General features: G+C 38.8%; 2 protein-coding genes across 2 annotated transcripts; both read right to left on the reverse strand.

Annotated features, from left to right (window-relative positions):
* Nucleotides 1-11,097: 11,097 nt before the first annotated feature.
* LOC110945136 (miraculin-like) lies at nucleotides 11,098-11,839 on the reverse strand. Its single transcript, XM_022186763.2, has one exon. It carries the CDS (start codon nucleotides 11,806-11,808, stop codon nucleotides 11,218-11,220), a length of 591 nt encoding a protein of 196 aa, XP_022042455.1. The 5' UTR covers nucleotides 11,809-11,839; the 3' UTR covers nucleotides 11,098-11,217.
* A 1,958-nt stretch (nucleotides 11,840-13,797) lies between these two features.
* LOC110864346 (miraculin-like) lies at nucleotides 13,798-14,567 on the reverse strand. The gene has a single exon (XM_022113392.2). The coding sequence runs from the start codon at nucleotides 14,565-14,567 to the stop codon at nucleotides 13,977-13,979; it is 591 nt and encodes a 196-aa protein (XP_021969084.1). The 3' UTR covers nucleotides 13,798-13,976.
* Between the last annotated feature and the right edge of the window lie 7,101 nt (nucleotides 14,568-21,668).

Here is a 21,668-nt window from a genome sequence, read left to right on the forward strand (position 1 = left end):
TCCAAGTGTTATTCTTGTTTATTGAGTCTAACTCAGCCTTCATTGCTTCAATCCACTTTCTGTCACTAGATGCTTCCTTGTAATTCCTTGGTTCTTCTTCTGCGAGTAATAATTCATGTGGATCTAGTTGTATTTCTTCTGTCTCTTCATACAGGTCTTCGAGACTTCTTAGTCTTACTGGAGTGTCACTAATACTCTCCGTTGTGCTTTCAGAAGTGAATGGACCTCCACTTGATAAACTGCTTGAACTTCCTGCTGAGTTCTGATTGTACGAATGTGCTGGCGGGGTTACATAGGAGTCTTGTTCCTCTGTCTGATCTACTCCTGAGTCGTCATGATGTGGCCCGCTACTGCCTGGACTACTTGGTTCATTTTCTTGTAACTCTGGTGGTATGTCATCTTCTTGAATGACAAAGTTAGTCCATTCGGGATTCCCTGAATCTACCGTTTCCATATAACTATTCCAGTTCCATGGTTGACCTTCCATGAACTTTACATCTCTACTGACACATATCTTGTTCTTTGCTGGATCATATAATCTGTACGCCTTTGATCCTTCTTCTATTCCAAGGTATACCATAGGTGCGCTTCTATCATCTAACTTCTTTTGTTGAAGTGGTAGTACCTTAGCGTAAGCAGTGCAGCAAAAAACCTTCAAGTGTTCTAAATTTGGCTTCCTTCCTTTCAATGCTTCATATGGTGTCTTGTTCACCAGGGCTTTTGTCGGAACCCTGTTTAGTACGTATATCGCGTGTCGTATTGCTTCACCCCAAAAGTTCTGTGGCATGTTCATTGCCTTTAGCATACTGCGAGTAGTTGACAACATCGTCCTGTTTCTTCTTTCCACTACTCCATTTTGCTGTGGGGAATATGGTGCTGTAAGCTGTCTTGCTATGCCGTTGGTTTTGCAATACTTGTTGAATTCAGCCGATGTGAATTCACCTCCTCTATCCGTCCTTAGCATCTTTAACTTGGTCTACGCTTCCTTTTCCACCTTTTCTTTGAACTCTTTAAATATTTCGAATGCTTGATCCTTGGAAGTCAGTAAATATGCCCACATGTAGCGAGTACAGTCGTCTATAAGTAAGAATATATACTTCTTCCCAGCATGTGTTGGTGGAGTTATAGGACCACACAAATCTCCATAGACTAAGTCCAGAGGTTTTAAAGATCTGAACTTTGCCTGATTTGGAAATGGTGCCCTACTATGCTTTCCTAATAAGCATGCGTCACAGACTTGACTAGCATGACTTATTTGGGGAACTCCATGTACCAAGTTCTTACGAGTCATTTCCTTAATAGCGTCGAAGTGTAAATGGCCTAACCTTGCGTGCCATAACCATGCTGTATCTTCGGTCTTTGATAGTAAGCAGATTGGTTTTCCCGTTTTCAGTTTGACTTTGTACAGCCTGTTCTTCATTTTCTTGACTCGCATTAGTAGCTTTCTATTTCGATCTCGGATAGTAAGTAGATCTCCGTCCATAACCACTTTGCAACCGATTTCTGTAAGTTGTCCGATGCTCAATATATTGGTCTTCAGACTTGGAATGTAGTATACTTGTGAAACAATCTTTTGTTCTTGGTTCAGACATTCCAGTAATATTGAACCTTTGCCTTTAATTTCTACGTGTGACCCATCACCGAATCGTACTTGTCCTGTCACCGTTTCATCTAACTCCTTGAAGTGACTTCGCACTCCTGTCATGTGGTTGCTCGCCCCGTTGTCTAAGTACCATAGATTTTCATTTTCTGAGGCATAACTTGTCGGTTTTATATGTTCCTCGTTTAGCAGAGCCCTTTCTTGAACATTTTCTTCTTGTATTGTCATTAACAATACGGGTGCTTCGTCTTCCTCGACGAGGTTTGAATGTTCTTGCACTTCGTCTTTCTCAGAACAGTCCTTCTTGTAGTGTCCAAACTTTTGACACTTAAAGCATTGGGTCTTACTTAGGTCGGTTCTCGCAAACTTCCTCCAATTTCTAGAATTTCCATTTCTAGATCTAGATGTAGATCCTTCGTTTCTGGGACTTTGCCTATTTCCGTTGTTTCACCCATTTCCACGCGTCTGGTTAAATCTACCACGACCGCGGTTTCCAGATTGCCTTCCTCTGTTGTTATCCTGATGTGTAAACATAAGCCTATCTTGGCTTTCTCCTTGGTTTCCTTTCTTTAATTTGAGACGTTCTTCATACGTCTTTAGTCTTCCGACCGCTTCTTGTAGCGTCATAGTTTCTAGATCGGAGTATTGTTCCATAGAGGCAACGATTTGAGTAAACCTATCTGGTACGCCATTTAAGAGTTTGCGTACTAGAGTCGATTGACTCATAGTCGATCCTACTTCTGTTGCTCGGGTAACGATACTATTAATCTTTGCGGTGAACGAATCAATAGTGTCGTCATCCCTCATTTGCAACATTTCAAATTCTGACATTAGCGTGTGCATACGCGCCTTTTGTACCCGATCTACGCCAACGTGTCTAATCTTTAGATTTTCCCAAATCTCTTTTGCGGTTTTACAACTTGCAACTTGCAATACAACGTCTTCTGGTATTGCTTGAAACAGATATGCAATTGTAGACTTATCTTTCTTAGCGTCTACCGTTGCATTTTCTGCCGGTTCAATCGTTTCCCACAAACCATTCGCTTCAAGAATCGTCTTGATACGAATAGCCCAAACCGTATAGTTTGTTGGTTTCAGAATCGGACACTGAAACTGGGAAAGAGAATTTCCATTTATCGGATTTTGCCCGGTTGCTCCTGACATTTCTTCCTGTCGAATAATCTTCACTTTTACTAAACTTTCCTTTTGGTTTCAATATATCTTAACAACCCCGATTACCCGAATCGTGTAATAACCAAAACAACCAAATCAATCTAATTCGCACTATAACCCCGGAATCAAAGCAAACGAACCCTAGATTCCTAACCGTTCGGTTCAACCGACTTTCCTAGAACCGAAAATAAAAACTCTGAAATGAAACTTTGCGAATTTAAAACGAAATTGAAACCTGATCGCGAATTCCCTGCGATGCCTTGCGATTCCCACGCCTAGAGCCTGATGCTCTGATACCAATTTGTTGGCCCGAACTTGGATCTTGATCTCTAACGAGCGTGATAACAAACTTGAATAATAAACAATAATCGAACTTGTATATAACCGAAATGTATGAATGTGAGTATATACAAATCGAATAACTAGAATTGAATTGACAAATGAAACAAATTTCAGCCCTATTTATAGACTTGAATGGATGCGAATGAAAGGACACGTCTCTTCGTGAATAGTCGCGTCTTTTGGATCTTGTGGATGAGATTGCTTGTGAAGAGTTGTGTCGATTTATAGCCATTTATCCGAACAGTTGCGTCTCCTTTGGTGGTGTCTCTTGGCCGATCGGTATGAGGAGAAGGGAGGGGGACACACCCCTTCGGTGGTGGTGGTGGTTATAATCTTCCATCTTGTCAATTTCGGCCCCTATACTTTGTAACCGCTAATTAACTAACTTTAAACTATCTATCTAACTAATCATGGTGTTAAGAGATTAACCGGTTTTCAAAGTCAACATAAACAAACTTTAAAACAAATCCCTTTATCCTCTTCGATACCTAACAATCAAAAGCAGACAAACTCCTTTGGTCAAACCCCTTTTCTCCTTCAAAACACAAAAATCCCAAACATCAACTCTGTCTCTCTCCTTGTCTCTGCGATGCAACCTCTTGTGAAGAAACTCTGATTAGCGAATGCACGACGAAACCATTTGTGAAGACAAAACTACTGAATGATGAAACCTGGTGTGTGACGAAACCTGTTCTGATCGACGAGACCTATATGCTGATCTTGATCGACAAAACCTTGTGTATGGCGAAACTTGTTTGTGACACACTCTAATCGACGAAACTTTAATAAAACTTCTGTGATGAAACTCAAGGAGGAACAATGATGCGGCGAAACTAGACAATCTTTGTGCGACGAGACTTCCTGATGACGAAAGTTTAATTATGAAACAACTGATCGACGAAACTATGCTGAAAATCTTTGATCGACGAAACCTGGTATTGTTTTTGATGAAACTTGTTATATTTCGACGAAACCTTTAATGATGAATGACGAAACCTTAGGTAAACCACGACACTTCTTTATGATTTTTGTTCGACGAAACTCAAAGGTGAAACATGTGTGACGAAATTTGAACCTTTTTGTGTGACGAAACCTTAATTAAATAAGACTTCTGTGTGACGAAAGTTCTTTGATATCTTTGACAAAACTCAATAAGCTTCCCACGAAACTCTTCTTGTTTCGTCTTCTTGTTTCGTCTTCTTGTTTGGTCTTCTTGTTTCGTCTAAGTTTCCTACAGTCAAGATAAGATCAGATTTAGTTGGTGAGATCTTTTCAAAAGTATATCTTATCTCTTCTGACACAAGACCCAATTTTCAACTTTAGAGCATGTCTATCTCACCAAACAACATGATGTTTGCAATATTTTAATCAATATCTTTTTTTTAATTTACCAACAACTTAACAGTCAACTTACCAAAGATCAAAAAGTGGAAACTTTGAAGAACACACATGAACTCTATGAAGATTTGAAGATTCCGGCCACTGAAAAACTTTTCCGAAACACGAATTTGCACAAACTTTTACTAAAAACCCGGTTATACTATGTAATGATGCACACTAACAAGGTTTTTGATAAAACTTTTAGCAAAACAACAATATCCAACTGATTTAAGATTTCCTTTTTAAAAAAAATATGAACTTCAAGATAACGATTTTAAGAAAATCATAAACAACAGTTTTAACCCTTGATAAAAATCCAAACTATGTTTGATATTAAACAAGGATAAGAGCCACTGCTCTGATACCACTTGTAGGTCCCGATTCTCGGTGGATCGAATACGAAACCGAATCCTTGTTTATAACAAACACGGTCATAGGTGCGGAATCCCCGTAACAATTCCAAACCAAACACAGATAATGATGACGAACACAAAGTAACCAATGAAACATACTCAATTGATTAGATGAGAACCGGTATCAAACAAATACAAACAATGTTTGAAGTAAGCTTTCACAGTGGGTTCTATTCTCATAGTTTCAAAGTGAAACCATATGTGTTTATATAGGCAGCTGGACACAACAGTGACGAAACATGGGGGCTTATGACGAAACTACACAAGGTTTGATGAAACTCCATGATTTTTGTCCTGTAGTATGGTGAAACTCCTAGGAGTTTCATCACAACATAAGTTTCGTCATGGAGAAACTTATAGTTTCATCATGGTTTTGTCCTTTAGCTTGGTGAAACTCTGGAGTTTCATCATGGAGTTTCCTCATGCACTAGATGACGAAACTTGGAGTTTCATCACAAGGGAGTTTCCCCATATGAGTGCTCGACGAAACTTGGGAGTTTCGTCGAGGGCTGCCAAACATGGATATGTTGCAAACTGTTAACAGTTTGCTGCAGACTGTTATAAACACACAAACAGACATAAACCAAGTATGCAACATGCATTGTTCATTTATACATTACGAAACAAATGAGACAAACTTGTCGGACCCAAGTAGGATAGGAGGATATCCGACTTGGTCTTCATTTCGTAAAAGTGTCGAACCGAACGTGTCGCGTCCACACAAAAAGTGTATCAACAGTTTCTTCGTCTTGAATGTGCAATCATGGCCCTTTTGAATTTCATCTTTACTCGTTTGGCCTGTTGTTTGGTTAGCCTTCTACCGTCTTTATACATCAGCCTGTCATCACCGATTGTAAGACCTGCAAGGTTCGCTTTGATTACCTTCTTCGATCGAACGTCTTCTTTGTCATCTGCACGTGTTGCAAAATTCATGCTTGGTACTTCATCTTTTCCCCGTCTGGTACTGTTGAATTATTCTCCTACTGCGTGAATACTACGGCCCACACCATAGTCGTCTTCAACCCTCACATGGCCGGAACTTGGGACACTTGTCCGTATTTTAAATTCTGGGAATCCTTATCGATCCTGTTCGCTATTCCACGATTCTTCTTGCAGTCGTAATTCATTGTTGGAACAACATCTTGTTCCGATTGCATCCTCCTGAGATCTTTCAGGATCTTCTTTTCTTCGCTGGAAATCCTGGTTCTTGATTACGGTCTCGTTTTGTTGCTTCTTGATGGATCAATCTTCAACGAGGCTCTGATACCACTTTGTAGAATTTCGGAGTTCGTCGTAGCGGAAATTATACCCATATCTCTCACATAATCACTCGAAACATATTGCATATTCATGTTTGTATATGATGATAAAACAGAGTATGCAAAACCCATAAGAAATAGTGGACAATTGATAATAATAATTATAATAATAATTGTCTTGGTACCGGACATAATTGCCGGTCATTACATATATATATGCAGAGGTTTTGGCGGTTAAAGATGGAGGGAACAACTGTCATTTGAACCAGTGTGTTCCCTCAACCGTCGCATCCCTACCATAATAAGTCATCATACATACTGAGTATATGTATCACACTAAACTATATAATAATCGTACATATACTAACATAATTAAGATTATATATATATCTAACATTAGAGCTATAAAATAACTTTATTGACACAAAGATAAACAGCAATTAAGGTGGCTCGTTACATATTTAGTAGAAGATGACAGAGAAAGGCCAAGAAGTAGCATTATATAGTACCAAAGGTTGCCCATTACTATCATCGGTTAAAAACGGAAAAAAGGTCCCCGCACATAAGCTCACAGTGGCTGCAGACAGTCGGGCAGAAAACAAACTTATAACTGCTATAAGTACTGTTCTCAAGCTTAAACCAGCTATACTATGTTTCTGGCCCCGGGTTTCCTTCAACACCTCCTACCATCACAATATGTTCTTTCATAACTTCATTATATTTCAACTGCCATATGTTTGACTCATTACAACTGTTGGAACCTGAGATCTTGATGTTGACATTTGTGGAAACATGGATCACGCGTTCCTTGGGGTTGACTGAGTGAAAGTCAACCAGAGGCCCTTGTCCAGACCTAAGTCTGGTCCAACTCCACGTGGACAAGACTTGTTTCCGACATGCACCAGAATGAGTCCCCCAATGTAATCGTCTGAATATGTTGGCTTAACGCGGTATTTGACCCCTGCGCGGAGAACTTTTCCATGGGCATCGAGCACGGGAGCAGGAGTTGAATTCGCTGCTAATATGATCAATGTGAGTAATGAGAATAAGATGACTGTTTTCATTTTTAAAAGCGTTAGTGAATGATTCAGATTAAAAGCTATTTATAGACGGTGAGAAGTTTGCTAGCTTAAAACCATCATGTGGTTGCTGACTCATGAGCTGGAATGTCTATAATTTCATGCTGCCTACAGTTGCAATATAAAAATAGACATCCACATCCAAACAAAAGACCATGGTTTACCAAACTACCCTCATCACCTTCTTAAACTATCCATGGAGACTCACATTGATGTCTGTCGGTGGTGGCGGCGGCCGTCAAAAAACTTGCTAAGGCCATGTGTAGTCATAAAGCCTTCTAGGGGGCGTTATGCGACAAGTGGCGAAAAGTACAAGAGAGGGGCTTTATGAGGCTTTAGACCATGGGGTATGTGTAGGTCCCGAAATCGGAGGATCGATTTTCACTACCAAAGCCTTGTTTATAACAAACAAAGTTAAGTGTGCGGAATCCACTTAACTAAGCCAAATCAAACATAGAACAAAGTACACACAATGGTTAACCAAAGAAACACACTCGTTTGATTAACTGGATGAGAATGCACAACTGATACAAACACAGTTTACAGACTTGCAGGGTATTCTCTCATCTCTTCTTCATTCTTGTATTCTAACTTCTGAATGAATTCATAGAGACTGGCATTGGTTGTATCCGGTGCACCCATATGTTTCAGAAGCTCAATGAATGGACTCCACTTAGGAGGTAGAGCATCAGCAAACCGAGCAATCATTTTCTGATGGGTAGCATTAACATTGTAAGAACTCATTTCACTAATCAAATGATAGAAACGTGAAGTCATATCATTTAGGGTTTCATTTTCCAAGAACTGAAATGATTCAAACTCTTTCTTTAACAGATCATGGCGAGTCTTCCTAGAAGCTGCATTCCCTTCTCCTCTCGCCACCAATGCATCCCATAGGCTTTTCGTGGTCTTACAATACCCAAATTGATGATAGATTTCTTTGTGAAGCGCTTGTGTAAGTATGGCAAACGCCTTTTTCTCCAAGTCATAAGCTTTCTTATCATCCTCAAGCATATTAGCATAACCTGCCGAAGTTGATGCTGCTGTTTCGAGGGCAGGATTGACCGCATTAATGAAACACGTCCAAAGTTCGGTGCTTTGCCCTTGAACATAGGTATGGAAACGTCCCTTCTATGATGGATAATCATTCATGTGATTTAACTTTGGCGGGCGATTGTTGCTACCCGTGTCACTCTCGCTCAACAAGAGATTTTGAATACTTTGGTTTTGATTTGATACCAAGGCCCATTGACTTGCACTTATGGATGGTTGTTGTTGAGGTACGGAGTTTGCTAAGTAAGAGGCCATAGATGTCTGATTTGAACTTTGACCTGGTCGTGGGTCCGTACTCCAGTCCCATGGACTTGTGCAACTCATTTTTGATGTATACTTGTAGAATACCTGATCAAACACTTGAAAACACAATGTTATGATAGACTTGCAGATCTTCTGTTGAAAAATGACAACACTTACGACGAAACACTTTCTACGAAACAGATTTGTTTTGACGAAACGACTGATGACGAAACAGATTCTGTTTCATCGAAGTAGTATGGCGAAACAGATTCCTGATTCGTCGAAGGGACCTTTGGCGAAACAAACTTTGATTCGTCGAAGGGACCTTTGGTGAAATGCTTTTGATTCGTCGAAGGGATCTTTGGCGAAACACTTTTCTGTTTCGTCGAAGAGACCTTTGGCGAAACACTTTTTGTTTTGTTGAGTTCTGTTTCGTTGAATGTTCGATTCGTCGAGGTCTGATTCGTCAAAAAGGTTGTCAGGGGTTGGTAAAGTAGGTGAATTGTTTATACCCAAGCTGTCAACTCACACACGACTTTTAACCCATGCTTTTACCAACTTAAGGTATGGTGGATAAAAGCTTAAACCTTTACAATTTTCAAAGCAACAAACAACCTTATCTGTTTGAATGATAAGATCAAAAAGTGTACTTTTTCAAGAACACTTTGAATATGGTTTGAAGTTTTGAAGAACACTTGAACAACCGGTGAACTTGATAATTTCCGAATACAAACTTTTGTCTAAAACTTTCAACAAAAACCAACTGTTTGCATGTAAACACTTAAACAAGCATGGTTTTCGGTAAAACTCTTAACAAACAAACAACATCCACTGATTTTTAAAGTCCTTTTTCCAGAAAATACTAAGTTTTAAGAACAAATTTCTATGAAAAACACACAAGCACTTGTCAACCAACCGAACTATGTTTGATTTTAAACAAGGATAAGAGCCAATGCTCTGATACCACTTGTAGGTCCCGAAATCGAAGGATCGATTTTCACTACCAAAGCCTTGTTTATAACAAACAAAGTTAAGTGTGCGGAATCCACTTAACTAAGCCAAATCAAACATAGAACAAAGTACACACAATGGTTAACCAAAGAAACACACTCGTTTGATTAACTGGATGAGAATGCACAACTGATACAAACACAGTTTACAAACTTGCAGGGTATTCTCTCATCTCTTCTTTCTAACTGTGACTATATGTGCCTATTTATAGCAGCTGGGCTGATTATCTTGACGAAACAGAAGATGGGCCGACGAAACGCATCTAAGCCCAAAACAAAGCCCAACAGTCGACGAATCACATGTGATTCGTCGTTGACTTTGACGAAACACAAACAAACTATCAAAGGTCTGTTTCGTCGACATGAGTTCGATGAAACAGACCTGTTTCGTCGAAGGCTGCAAAAGATGATCTGTTTGCTGCAAACAGACAGCAAACAGAAAGGCACAAACAACATTTACATAATGACAGAATTACCCTTAACATGCAACATGCATTGTTTTACGACCATTACATAACAAAGGAGACAAATAAGTCAGACACAAGCGGATAGGAGGATATCCGACTTGGTCGACTGCGAATACAGACTCGATAATTGATAAAAGACCGTACAAAATACAACATAACGTACAAGACTAGTGACAGACACAAAAATGCATCAACAGTATGGAATGGATAGTCTCTTTGGAGACTACCCGCCACGTAGGCGCCACGTCATCACGGGAGGAGGACCATCCTCTTGGGGACTACCCAAGAGTGTGGAGGACTACCCATTTTTAATAAAAAAATCAATATATTAAAGGAGAGAGAGAGAGAAGTCAGAGGGGAAAGAGGAGAGGGGGCCCACCATTTGGTCCGTCTCCATCGTCTTGGAGAGGACGGAGGCGCCGTGACGGAGCAACCGGGGATGGAGGCGACGACCCGGGAAGGAGGTGACGGGGGGAGACGAGGCCCATACCCCTCGGTCTTATATCACAAGAGAGGGTGTAGTCATAACCCCATACCCTATCATTACTCAATTATTAATTTTTTTTATTTTTTTTAATTAATTTCTAAATTTATAAACAAAATTCTCACTCACCTTGTCCCCATCATCTTCCCCATTTCACTTCCCTAAAATCTGCCTCTAGACCCCACCATAACACCGCCGCCATAGGTGGTGCTTCTGGGTTTGTTACAATTTGTATGATGATGATGAGTCTGAAGTTGAATTTGATGAAGATGGTTGTGGTGGTGGTGATGGTGAGCTTGCTGTTAGTAAATTAGGTTTGCCTCAATGAATTGTTCAGAAACTTTCCACAATTGTCGCGTTATAATTTTCACCGGCATAAAAAAGTTTAACCCATAGCGCCGGCCGTAGTAGTGTGGCCGGGCGCTATGGGACGCCATGGCGGATTCCAGCGGTATATACCGCCCCACTACGGATGGTCTAACACAATCTGGACAGGATATATTACGACTGTAAGTTGTTAATAATCATTGACAAGTTAGTCCTGCAACACAAAATCTTAAAAATAATAATAAGGACAAAGTATAGATTCATCAGTTCTTAATTGACCATTTTCAGTCTTCACTCTTATTTCTTGTTATATGTATACATGGGTTTCAAACAAATAAATACATGGTTGCATATATAGTTTATTCGAGCATCCATGAAACAATGGAACTAGTAAGTTCTGAAAAAGACAAAAGACAACGGCTTATCGCTGAGTGCCAAACGTCGCAAACCCTCTTTGTCTTCAACAATTCCAACATTGCTGCACGTAACATTACAGTAGCTACAGACACTCGGGCAGTAAACAAACTTATAACCGTCATTCGTTTTCTCAATCTTAAACCAGTTATCCAATGTTTCTGGTCCCGGGTTTCCTTCAACACCTCCCACCATCACAGCATATTGCTTCATACCTTTATCATATTGCACCCTCCATACATTTGACTCACTACAACTGTCAGAGTATGAGAACTTTATGTTAACGTCTGTGGAAAGACGAATCACGCCTTTCTTGGGGTTGACAGGAGCGAACGTCATGGGGATGCCATCATTGTCGTTATAGGATAGTACAACGCCAGGTACACAAGACTTTTTTCCTAAGTCCCTCACATAGGGTCCGCCAACCAGACCATCTAGTGGAATAAGTAGGTATCCACCCCCTGTGCGGAGGTAGTTTCCATGCGTATCGAGCACGGGAGCAGGAGAAGGAGCTGAATTGACTGCGAAGATGAATGCAAGCGAGAATAAGATGATTGTTTTCATTTTTAAGAGTATTGGTGGATGATGTAGATTAGAAAGCTTAAATTGCTATATATAGATGGCGGAAGTTTGGTAATTTTAGATGATGTTGGTTTGGTGGAATTCGATAGTTTTTGACCAAAACTTAAACTAATGAATTAGGATATTGTTTTTGACCTGTAATGGATACCATGTTGAGCTAGAATGTAAATTACCATCAATAATTTTAAAGCAGACAATTACAATCAACATCCACCATCCAAACAAAAGAAAACACAAAGACCATGTTGCATTATATTTATGTTGGAAAGTTTATTAATCAAGATATCCAAAGTTTATTTAGTGTTATTTTTATATAACTTGTTTCTATGACCCGCGCTTTACAGCGAGACCGTTAAGCCGAACAAAATGTAAACGTAAAAATGGTAAATCATGCACACACGTTATGGTGTGTTAACTCGCAAAAATTAGTGATGCGGGCCCAAGTGTGGAGGAGCGGGCCATCTTGTATTTGGAGGCCCAAAATCGTGTGACAAAAGGGGTTTCACTAAAATGGTTCTAACTTGGGTTATGGGGGTCCGTTTTGGGTGTGTGACCAGGCGAAACGATCGTGAGAACGAACTCCATCTTGCTGCAAATGCCTACAGCGGTTTGGTTCATTGTTTGGGCCCAAAAACGCTTATTTCTATGAGTTATTTATGTTTTTATGTTTTTTTCGGTGTTTATGCATTTTGTTTTCGGGCTTGTGTTTGGCCCATGGCCTTTTTGTGGCCTGTTTCGAATTTCTATCTTTATTTATATGTTGCTCTTGTAATTTGGATGGTCAGAAATCAATTTCGAATTTACTCATTTTTCACTTCAAATTCTCTGCCCTTTGGGTTGAATTTTGGGGGTTTGGGGAAGATCATCACGGGTATTCGCAGAATCAACATGATTTGTTCTTCGTTATCATAACACACGCTACATCAATTAGACTGAAAAAGTAAAACCTAGAAAAGAATAACTAAGTCGGCTTATGACCGCGTCCCCAAGAAACGCAACGCTTCATCATCTTTAAATAGGTTTTGATTTCCAGTCTTGTAATCCAATTGTTGAACATACGGTTTCATTGTATTCGAAGTTATCAATTCTGTATTCATATTCGGTTAGTATTTTCATTGTTGCAAGTTATTCGAATTCATTAATGTTATCATCCCTCTATTCCTCAATCATGGTCCTGGGAACCCTGTAACTTTGATACCAACCCTTTCATCTTAGGATTAAATTGTTTGGTCTAGGATTCCTTTATCTCTCTTAGAATGTATATATATTTGCTATAGATGACTAATAACTGGTCTCTAAGATATATAGATTTCCCCTGAATTTGAATAGTATTAATTTGATTTTTTTTAGTTACCCGTCACATGGCAAGAGCTTACAAGGTGCATTTGGTTAGTGTATACTTGTCATTGAAAACTTTATTTGACCCTAGATAGAACATGATCTGTTGAAATCAGATATCAAATTGAAAGAACAAGATGAGTTGTGATTAAAAAACACAAACTTTGATTTTGCAATTAAATATTTTTTTCTTCTTGTCTGAATACATACATCGACCCCTATATAAGCATCTGAACTGGCCTAGGTGGTAAATAACCGGTTAATAACCTTTACAATCTAGATCCCTGAGTATTTACAATGATACTTTGACCCATAAACCTAATTTAAAACTTGATCTAGTTTCTTTTTTGCATACACTCATAACAAATCACACTTTCGCCATTGAATGTCAACGAGATTATGCAACAACAGCTGGAGTTTTCGATCTGAGCCAGAATGAGCCCACCAATATAACCGTCTCCAACTGCTGGTTTCACGTAGTATTTGACCCCTGTGTAGAGGTGAAGGTGTTAACATATTCAGTTGGGGTCTTCAATCTTTTCGTGCTGGTCCCCGTCAAAAAACTTGCTAACGCGATCTGCACAGGATATATTATGATTGTAAGTTGTTAAATTGTGGTTGACAAGTTAATACTGGATCACAAAATCTTAAAAGATAATAAAGACAAAGTACAGATTCATCAGTTCTTAATAGACCATTTTCGGTCTTCGCTATTATATCTTGTTATATGTATACATGGGTTTCAAACATATACATGGTTGCATATGTTTAATTTATTCAAGCATCCATGAAACAGTAAGACTGGTGTCGGACTAGTAAGTTTTGAAAAAGCCAAAAGACAACGGCTTATTGCTGAGTGCCAAACGTCGCCAACCATCTTTGTCTTCAACGATTCCAACATCGCTGCACGTAACATTACAGTAGCTGCAGACACTCGGGCAGTAAACAAACTTATAACCGTCATTCGTTTTCTCAATCTTAAACCAGTTATCCAATGTTTCTGGTCCTGGATTTCCTTCAACACCTCCCGCCATCACAGCATATTGCTTCATACCTTTATCATATTTCAACCTCAATATGTTTGACTCGTCACAAGTTGTGGAGCCTGAGAACTGTATGTTAACGTCTGTGGAAAGACGGATCGCGCCTTTCTTGGGGTTGACTGGAGCGAAAGTCATTGGGAGGCTATCCTCGTGGTTATAGGATAGTACAACTCCAGGTGAGCAAGACTTTTTCCCTAAGTCCCTCACATAGAGTCCGCCAACTAGACCATCTAGTGGAATAAGTATGTATCCGACCCCTGCGCGGAGGTATTTTCCATGCGTATCGAGCACGGGAGCAGGAGCAGGAGCTGAATTGACTGCGAAGATGAATGCAAGTGAGAATAAGATGATTGTTTTCATTTTTAAAGTTATTGGTGAATAAGATGATTAAAAAGCTTAAATTGCTATTTATAGATGGCGGAAGTTTGGTAAATTACCATCAATAATTTATATATGCTTACCAAACTATGTGGGTTTTAGACTCAAACTTAAACTAGTGAATTTGGATATTGTTTTTGACCTGTAATGGATACCATGTTGAGCTAGTATGTAAATTACCATCAATAATTTATATATGCTTACCAAACTATGTGGGTGACGTGTTTTAATTAGATCGATGTCCTGGAGAGCTTTATTATTCGTGTTATCTTATCTGTTTAAGTTAAAGAAGAATAAAGAAGAATGTTTGATAAACTTTTTTATTATATAAAATTGAGAGTACAACTAAAAGATCTACCACTATTCCCTATTTATATTGGGTGTGCCTATTGGCACACTAAAGTGCCTATTGGCACACCAAACCCTAGCAAATTTAGGGTTTATCTACGCAGCGTATTGGTCAATACGCAGCGTATAGGGTTAACCCTCTACGCTGCGTATTGACCAATACTCAGCGTATATAAACCATGGATTTCAGTGCCTGACAACCAATCATTGCACAGAAAACAAGGGTTATATACGCTGCGTATTGGTCAATACGCAGCGTATATAAACCATTAGATTTTTTGGGTCATTTTGGTAGGTTTGAGGGATATTTTTTCACAAAGTTTAAATACGTTGCGTATTGACCTCTAAGGAGCGTATATAAAGGTCTGAAAATGTCTTTTATACCCTTGTTTTGAGGCTATACGAAGCCAAATACAAGGGTAGTTGTGTCATTTTCGTCTCATACGCTGCGTAGGGACCTCTAAGGAGCGTATATAAAGCTCCATTTTTGTATTTTTTTATTGTGTATTCCTTTGTTTATTTATAAAAAAAAGAAAATTATTTATAAAAAAACAATATTTTTGGAAAATAATACAAATATAAATTAAAAAAATAAACAATAATATAAATATTATGAATTATAAAAATTAAAAAAGAAAACTATTTATAAAAAAAACAATATTATTGGTAAATAATACAAATATATTGTTTTGTTATCGTTTAAATTAAATTATCGTATTCCTTTGTTTATTTATAAAAAAAGAAAATTATTTATAAAAAACAATATTATTCGTAAATAATACACATATATTATATTGTTATCGTTTAAATAAAATTATCTTATCGTATTGCATCGTATCGTATTGCATCGTATCGTATCGTATAGTGTATAATATATAAGTCTCGTATAGATCACTACGCAGCATATAAGATAAAAATGACACTACTACCCTTGTATTTGGCTTGGTATAGCCTCAATACAAGGGTATAAATGACATTTTCAGACCTTTATATACGCTGAGTATAGGTCAATACGCAGCGTATATAAACTTTGTGAAAAAATGATCCCTCAAACCTACCAAAATGACCCAAAAAAGTCTAATGGTTTATATACGCTGCGTAGAGAGCTATACACAGCGTATATAAACCTTGTTTTCTGTGCAATGATTGGTAATTAGGCACTGAGATCCATGGTTTATATACGCTGAGTATGGGTCAATACGCAGCGTATTGGGTTAACCCTATACGCTGCGTATTGACCAATATGCTGCGTAGGTAAACCCTAAGTGTGCAGATAGGCAAACTGGGTGTGCAGATAGTTAGGGCCTTTATATTTAAAGAAACACATAAAACCACATGCATAATACCCATACCAGGTACTCCTCCTGATTTCAAGCAACTACCCCAACGTTCACTTTCATCAAACTCGATCAATCCCTTGTTGGATTATTCGGGTTTGTTTACGGGTCACGGGTCGGTGCGTTATCGGATCACGGGTACGGGTCAACTGGTTAGGAGTTCGAACGGGTCAGCAGTGGTTTTAGTGTAATGGGTCAACTAATATTCTTGCATGTGATATTTGAGTCCATGAGTCCATGCACATTGGAATAAGAGCTGGTCATCGTGAATACCGGTTCTTTAGGAGATTAGGAGAGCATCTTTTTTTATTCCATTTTTATTCGCATCACCGGTCACTGTAAGGCTATAAAAGCCACATTTGTTTAGTGAATATTGTAACCTTTTTTCTTTTATCACTCCATACTTTTCCTCTGCATTGTATCGCATCAACATACCACATGTATACGTGAGTTTGAGTGTGTATAGAGTGTGTGTTGAGGGGCCTGTAACCAACATCCCTACCTAAATCTCCAACACTCTCAAAACCGTTGACCCATTTATATCTGACCCAGTTCAGATCCGATCCATACCCGTACCCGTCATGATTATCCAACACATCGGATAAGACAAAAAGTCTTTCTACAGTAACAAATACCTGCCCAGTTGCCACTAAACGATCACTCTCTACTGGAAGTTCCCACTTACCACCATTTTGCCACTGCTTGCTTAGACTAGGTTGCCACTAATATTGGGTCAGTTGTGAAGATCAATTTTCTATGCAACTTTCAGCCATCCATGCAAATCCGATGCATATTCAATGACTGTGTGCGCCGCTCGCTAACAGGCCAGCGAAACCCCCACCAAGGGGGCGCGGCGCTACCCCTAGAACTCCTGGGTTCCTTGATTCCCGGAATTACAATATATTCTTGGACAAGTAGTTTGTATAAAATATAGACCACGGTGAGTGAAGTGTTTGTTTGTATAAAATTTCTTTCATCCTAGGATTAAATTGTTTCGTCTAGGATTCCTCTATCTCTCTTAGAATGTATGTATGTTTGCTATAGAAAACTAATAACTGGTCTCTAAGATATATAGATTTCCCCTGATTCTCTCCTATTTGAATATATTAGTGTTATAAACATAATTATTATGATTATCTGTATTTAAGCTTAGAACCTATTAGATGTATGTGTATGTTATGAAACGTTTTTAGATAAACGGGTATGTCGGTTAGTAGGGGATACAAAACATGACGGTTATTCCCGCCAATCCTAACTGCCAACATAACCGTTTTTGTAATATGTATATATAAGGGCTACCGGCAATCTTTGTTCGGTACCAAGACAATTCCTTTACATAAGATTGTCCATTGTTTACTCATTTATCTTTCGTGTTAATATCGATCAAATGGATTCACATGATTCCGCTGCAAACACTTATGATATGCATCAAAGTGGTATCAGAGCCAGTATTTCAATTAGCGACAATCTCAGGCCAACATCTTCAATGATGCCATGCGCCCACTGTTCAGAAGAAAGACGAGATCGCAGAAGGATGGAACGTCGCTGTTACTACTGCAATATGCCTGGTCATCAAATATCTTCATGTCAAGAAAAAGAAAAAGATGAAGAGAATCAATTACTACGTCAAGCAGTTAACGCTGGAATTCAAGAAGGGTCTGCGAAAGACAACAATCATCAAGTTGAAGAACGACTAGAGTTCATTCTGGATGGAACCGATGGAGGATATTGGTCCGATATGTGGTATGTTAGCAAATCTCTCAAACGTCATTTCTGTAATAACATAGACATGTTTAAAAGAATCAAAAATATGTCTCATGTTGAAACTAAGACTGGGGAAAATCATTTCTTCTTTATACGAGGCGTTGGGGTAGTAGATGTTGTGTCCGGATCTGAAAAAATACGTATTCAAAGTGTATTATACACTACGGACATTGACAGAAACATATTAAGTTATGATCAGTTAATTACTCAGGGATATACGGTAAAATTTATGGGAGATAAGTGCAAATTATATCCAACTTTCAGTGTTCCCATAAACAATAAAAGGAATAACCATTCCGGTATGACAAGAGAAGAAGAAGTGGGTGAATTAGAAAAGCAAAGTGTGATAGATAAAGGGCATGATCATGAGAAGTTTAAGACAAATTTTCTGAATGATTATTTTGAGAAATTAAACATATCTGCAAGTGAACCGGATTGGAATATTCTAATCTTACAAGCAATGAAGTTTAATGATTTTAGTGATTGTAAAGCCCTGTTGGATATGCTTGATGATGTTGAGTATTTTCTGAAATACAAACATTATCTTGAAATCACATTTGAGAAGATGATAGAATGGTTTATTAAAGATAAACTAGAAATACAATCAAGACCGCTTCCTGCTGTGATCTCAAACAATCGGAGAGTATGTTTGTTGGATCTCTATATGGCTGTAAAGAGAGAAGGTGGTCACCGGAATGTTACTGAAAGTGGTACATGGGCAATGATAGCAAAAGATACGGGCTTCGAATTTGAAGATGGGGAATATATGCGGTTGATTTATGCAATGTATCTGGATGTACTTGTATACTACTACAAGTTCAAAATAACACAAGAAATGGCAAACCGAAAGGAGGATAAGAAAATAGAAGATCCCAGAGAATGTAGGAGTGACGAAGATAAAGAAGTGATGAAAAACAAGGTTCTAACACAGGCAGTAGAATGTTCGTCGAGTGCAGGAGCAGGAGAGAAAGAAGTCAGTCATTATGCGTTATATGTAGATCAAACAGGTGGAGGCGACTGGTTACAAAGAAAAACTGAAACGATTCAGGATATGGCCGAAGAACAGTATGTTTTCTATGGTGGTAGTGATTGGCATGGTCTCAAGAAACTTCAAAGGAAAAGGTTCGACTTCTCAAGGGCAAAGAAAGCTATTAACGAAGCAAACATCAGTGTACTCAAGAACTCCCATAAACCGAATTATGTTTAGGGGAGAGTATTAGTGTTATAAACATAATTATTATGATTATCTGTATTTAAGCTTAGAACCTATTAGATGTATGTGTATGTTATGAAACGTTTTTAGATAAACGGGTATGTCGGTTAGTAGGGGATACAAAACATGACGGTTATTCCCGCCAATCCTAACTGCCAACATAACCGTTTTTGTAATATGTATATATAAGGGTTACCGGCAATCTTTGTTCGGTACCAAGACAATTCCTTTACATAAGATTGTCCATTGTTTACTCATTTATCTTTCGTGTTAATATCGATCAAATGGATTCACATGATTCCGCTGCAAACACTTATGATATGCATCAGAATAGTATTAAAAAATTTAATTATCGGTCACGTGGCAAGATCTTACAAGGTGCATTAAGACCATGTGTAGTGGGGCATTATCATAGTGCCCCTCCCTTGGGAATGACACGTGCAATATGGGGGCATTATGGAATGTGAAGTTAAAAAGAGGTGTAGTAGTATAATGCCCCTATAATGATTACCCAATTATTATTATTTTTAGAAAAATAAAAGCAAAAAATTCTATTGGTCCATTCAATTCAGATAGGGCGTTTTCACAAACACGCCTTGGACAAAAAAATGAAGATCACCCCCTGAAGGCAGTGTACGGGGCATTATGAGGCATTATGGAGCAACTTCAGGCCCACTTCACCTTTCTGCTACACATGATCTAACATGAAGTCTTGATTATAGTGTACTTGTCATTGAAAACTTTATTTGGCCCTAGATAGAACATGATCTGTTGAAATCAGATATCAAATTGAAAGAACAAGATGAGTAGTGATGAAGAAACACAAACTTTGATTTTGCAATTAAAGATTTTTGTTCTTGTTTGCAGGGGCGGACTTACCCCTAGCCCAAGGTGGACGGACGCACCCCCGGGAAAAAAAAAATAATGCTATTTTCCATTGAAAATCCCGTCCGCACCCCTTGAAATTTTTCGTCCACACACCTTAGGTAAAAAATGTTATCGATTTATATTTTAAATTTTTTTAGTAAACTCTAATTAAAAAAAACTACCTAAATTATATAAACTTATACTACCCAACTTAACCCAAATACCCAAATACCCAATACCTTAACCCACTATTTCATTAAACATAATTAGCCCACTAATTACTAGCCCATTAACCAAACTCAACCTAAGATTGTGGGGTATAGGGCGGGGGTTGGCGCGTGGGTTGGCTGAAAACGCCCAAGCCACCACCCCGGGTGGGCTTGGGTTTGGGCGTGGCCCAAGGGGCGGGAGTTTAAGACCGGGCGTGGGGCGGGTCTATCAATATGACATGGCGGGCTCTCAATGGCCAAACCAACTAGCCGTTGGGCTAGCCGTTGGCCAACGACTATGTGTAAAAAAAAAAGAACCTAGGGATGCCTTGAAACAAAGAAGAGATGATATGAAATTTCTAGTCCAGCCCATCGATCACCTATCACCTATCAGGTGAAGAGTTGGAACTAATGTTGGAGACGAGAGAAGAGATAAAGAAAAAAATATAAGCACCAAGAATTTTTTTATGTAATATTCTTTATTTAAAAAACATTAAAAAATTTAAATTTTGTGTTTTAAAAAAAATAAAATAGCCATTTGGGTTCGCCAAACCCCAAACCCCTGCCCAACCATACCGTCTTCAATGTGGGTCAGCCCAGCGAAGCCCCCCCAAGCCACGTGTCAACTCATGCCCCAAACCCCCGTCCCACCATACCCCACGGTCTAAGTTCAAACTATAATAATTAAAATAAGCCCAATAGTCCCTTAGAATTCCTCCCGCCCTCCCTCTCTTGGGTCATCTCCTGCCAGCGATCATCGAACACAATAGCAACCACAACAGCATGTCATTAGCAGCTGCAAACCACCGTCGTCCGACACCAAAGGGTAACGAAATTCTTAAATAAGTTTGAAATTTCATGTGTTTTGACGTTGTTTATGGTTGTTTAGATGATTTTTAGGGTCATCACACGATTTCTACGGTTGAAAATTAAAATTGAAACATTATGTTATGGAGCGATGAACTTATGGATTAATTTGTTTGTGATAGTGTAGGTCCACCCGGAGGATCGAGTAACCTCTATTCCCTGTTTTTCGACAAACCCGAAAGTGCGGAATCCAAACGGGTAGGTTAAACCAAGTTACGAACACAAAAATGACAAACACGAGTTTCACCGATTAACACTCCATTGTATTAATCTAGAAAACGGTTACAAAGCAATGTTTACAAATGGTCTCTGTCAGTGTGTGTGTGTTACAGTGTGTTCGCTCTCAAATCTATTCAGACTTGCCTCTTCTATTTGCCTTCTGTCGCTGTATATATACTAACAGGTTGACAAACCTTACGTTAGTGGGAACTTTAAAGTTCATCATGGGGAACTTTAAACTTCTTCATGGGGAACTTTA

The sequence above is a fragment of the Helianthus annuus genome, chromosome 6 (genome assembly GCF_002127325.2).
Source record: "Helianthus annuus cultivar XRQ/B chromosome 6, HanXRQr2.0-SUNRISE, whole genome shotgun sequence".
Classification (NCBI taxonomy): Eukaryota; Viridiplantae; Streptophyta; class Magnoliopsida; order Asterales; family Asteraceae; genus Helianthus; species Helianthus annuus.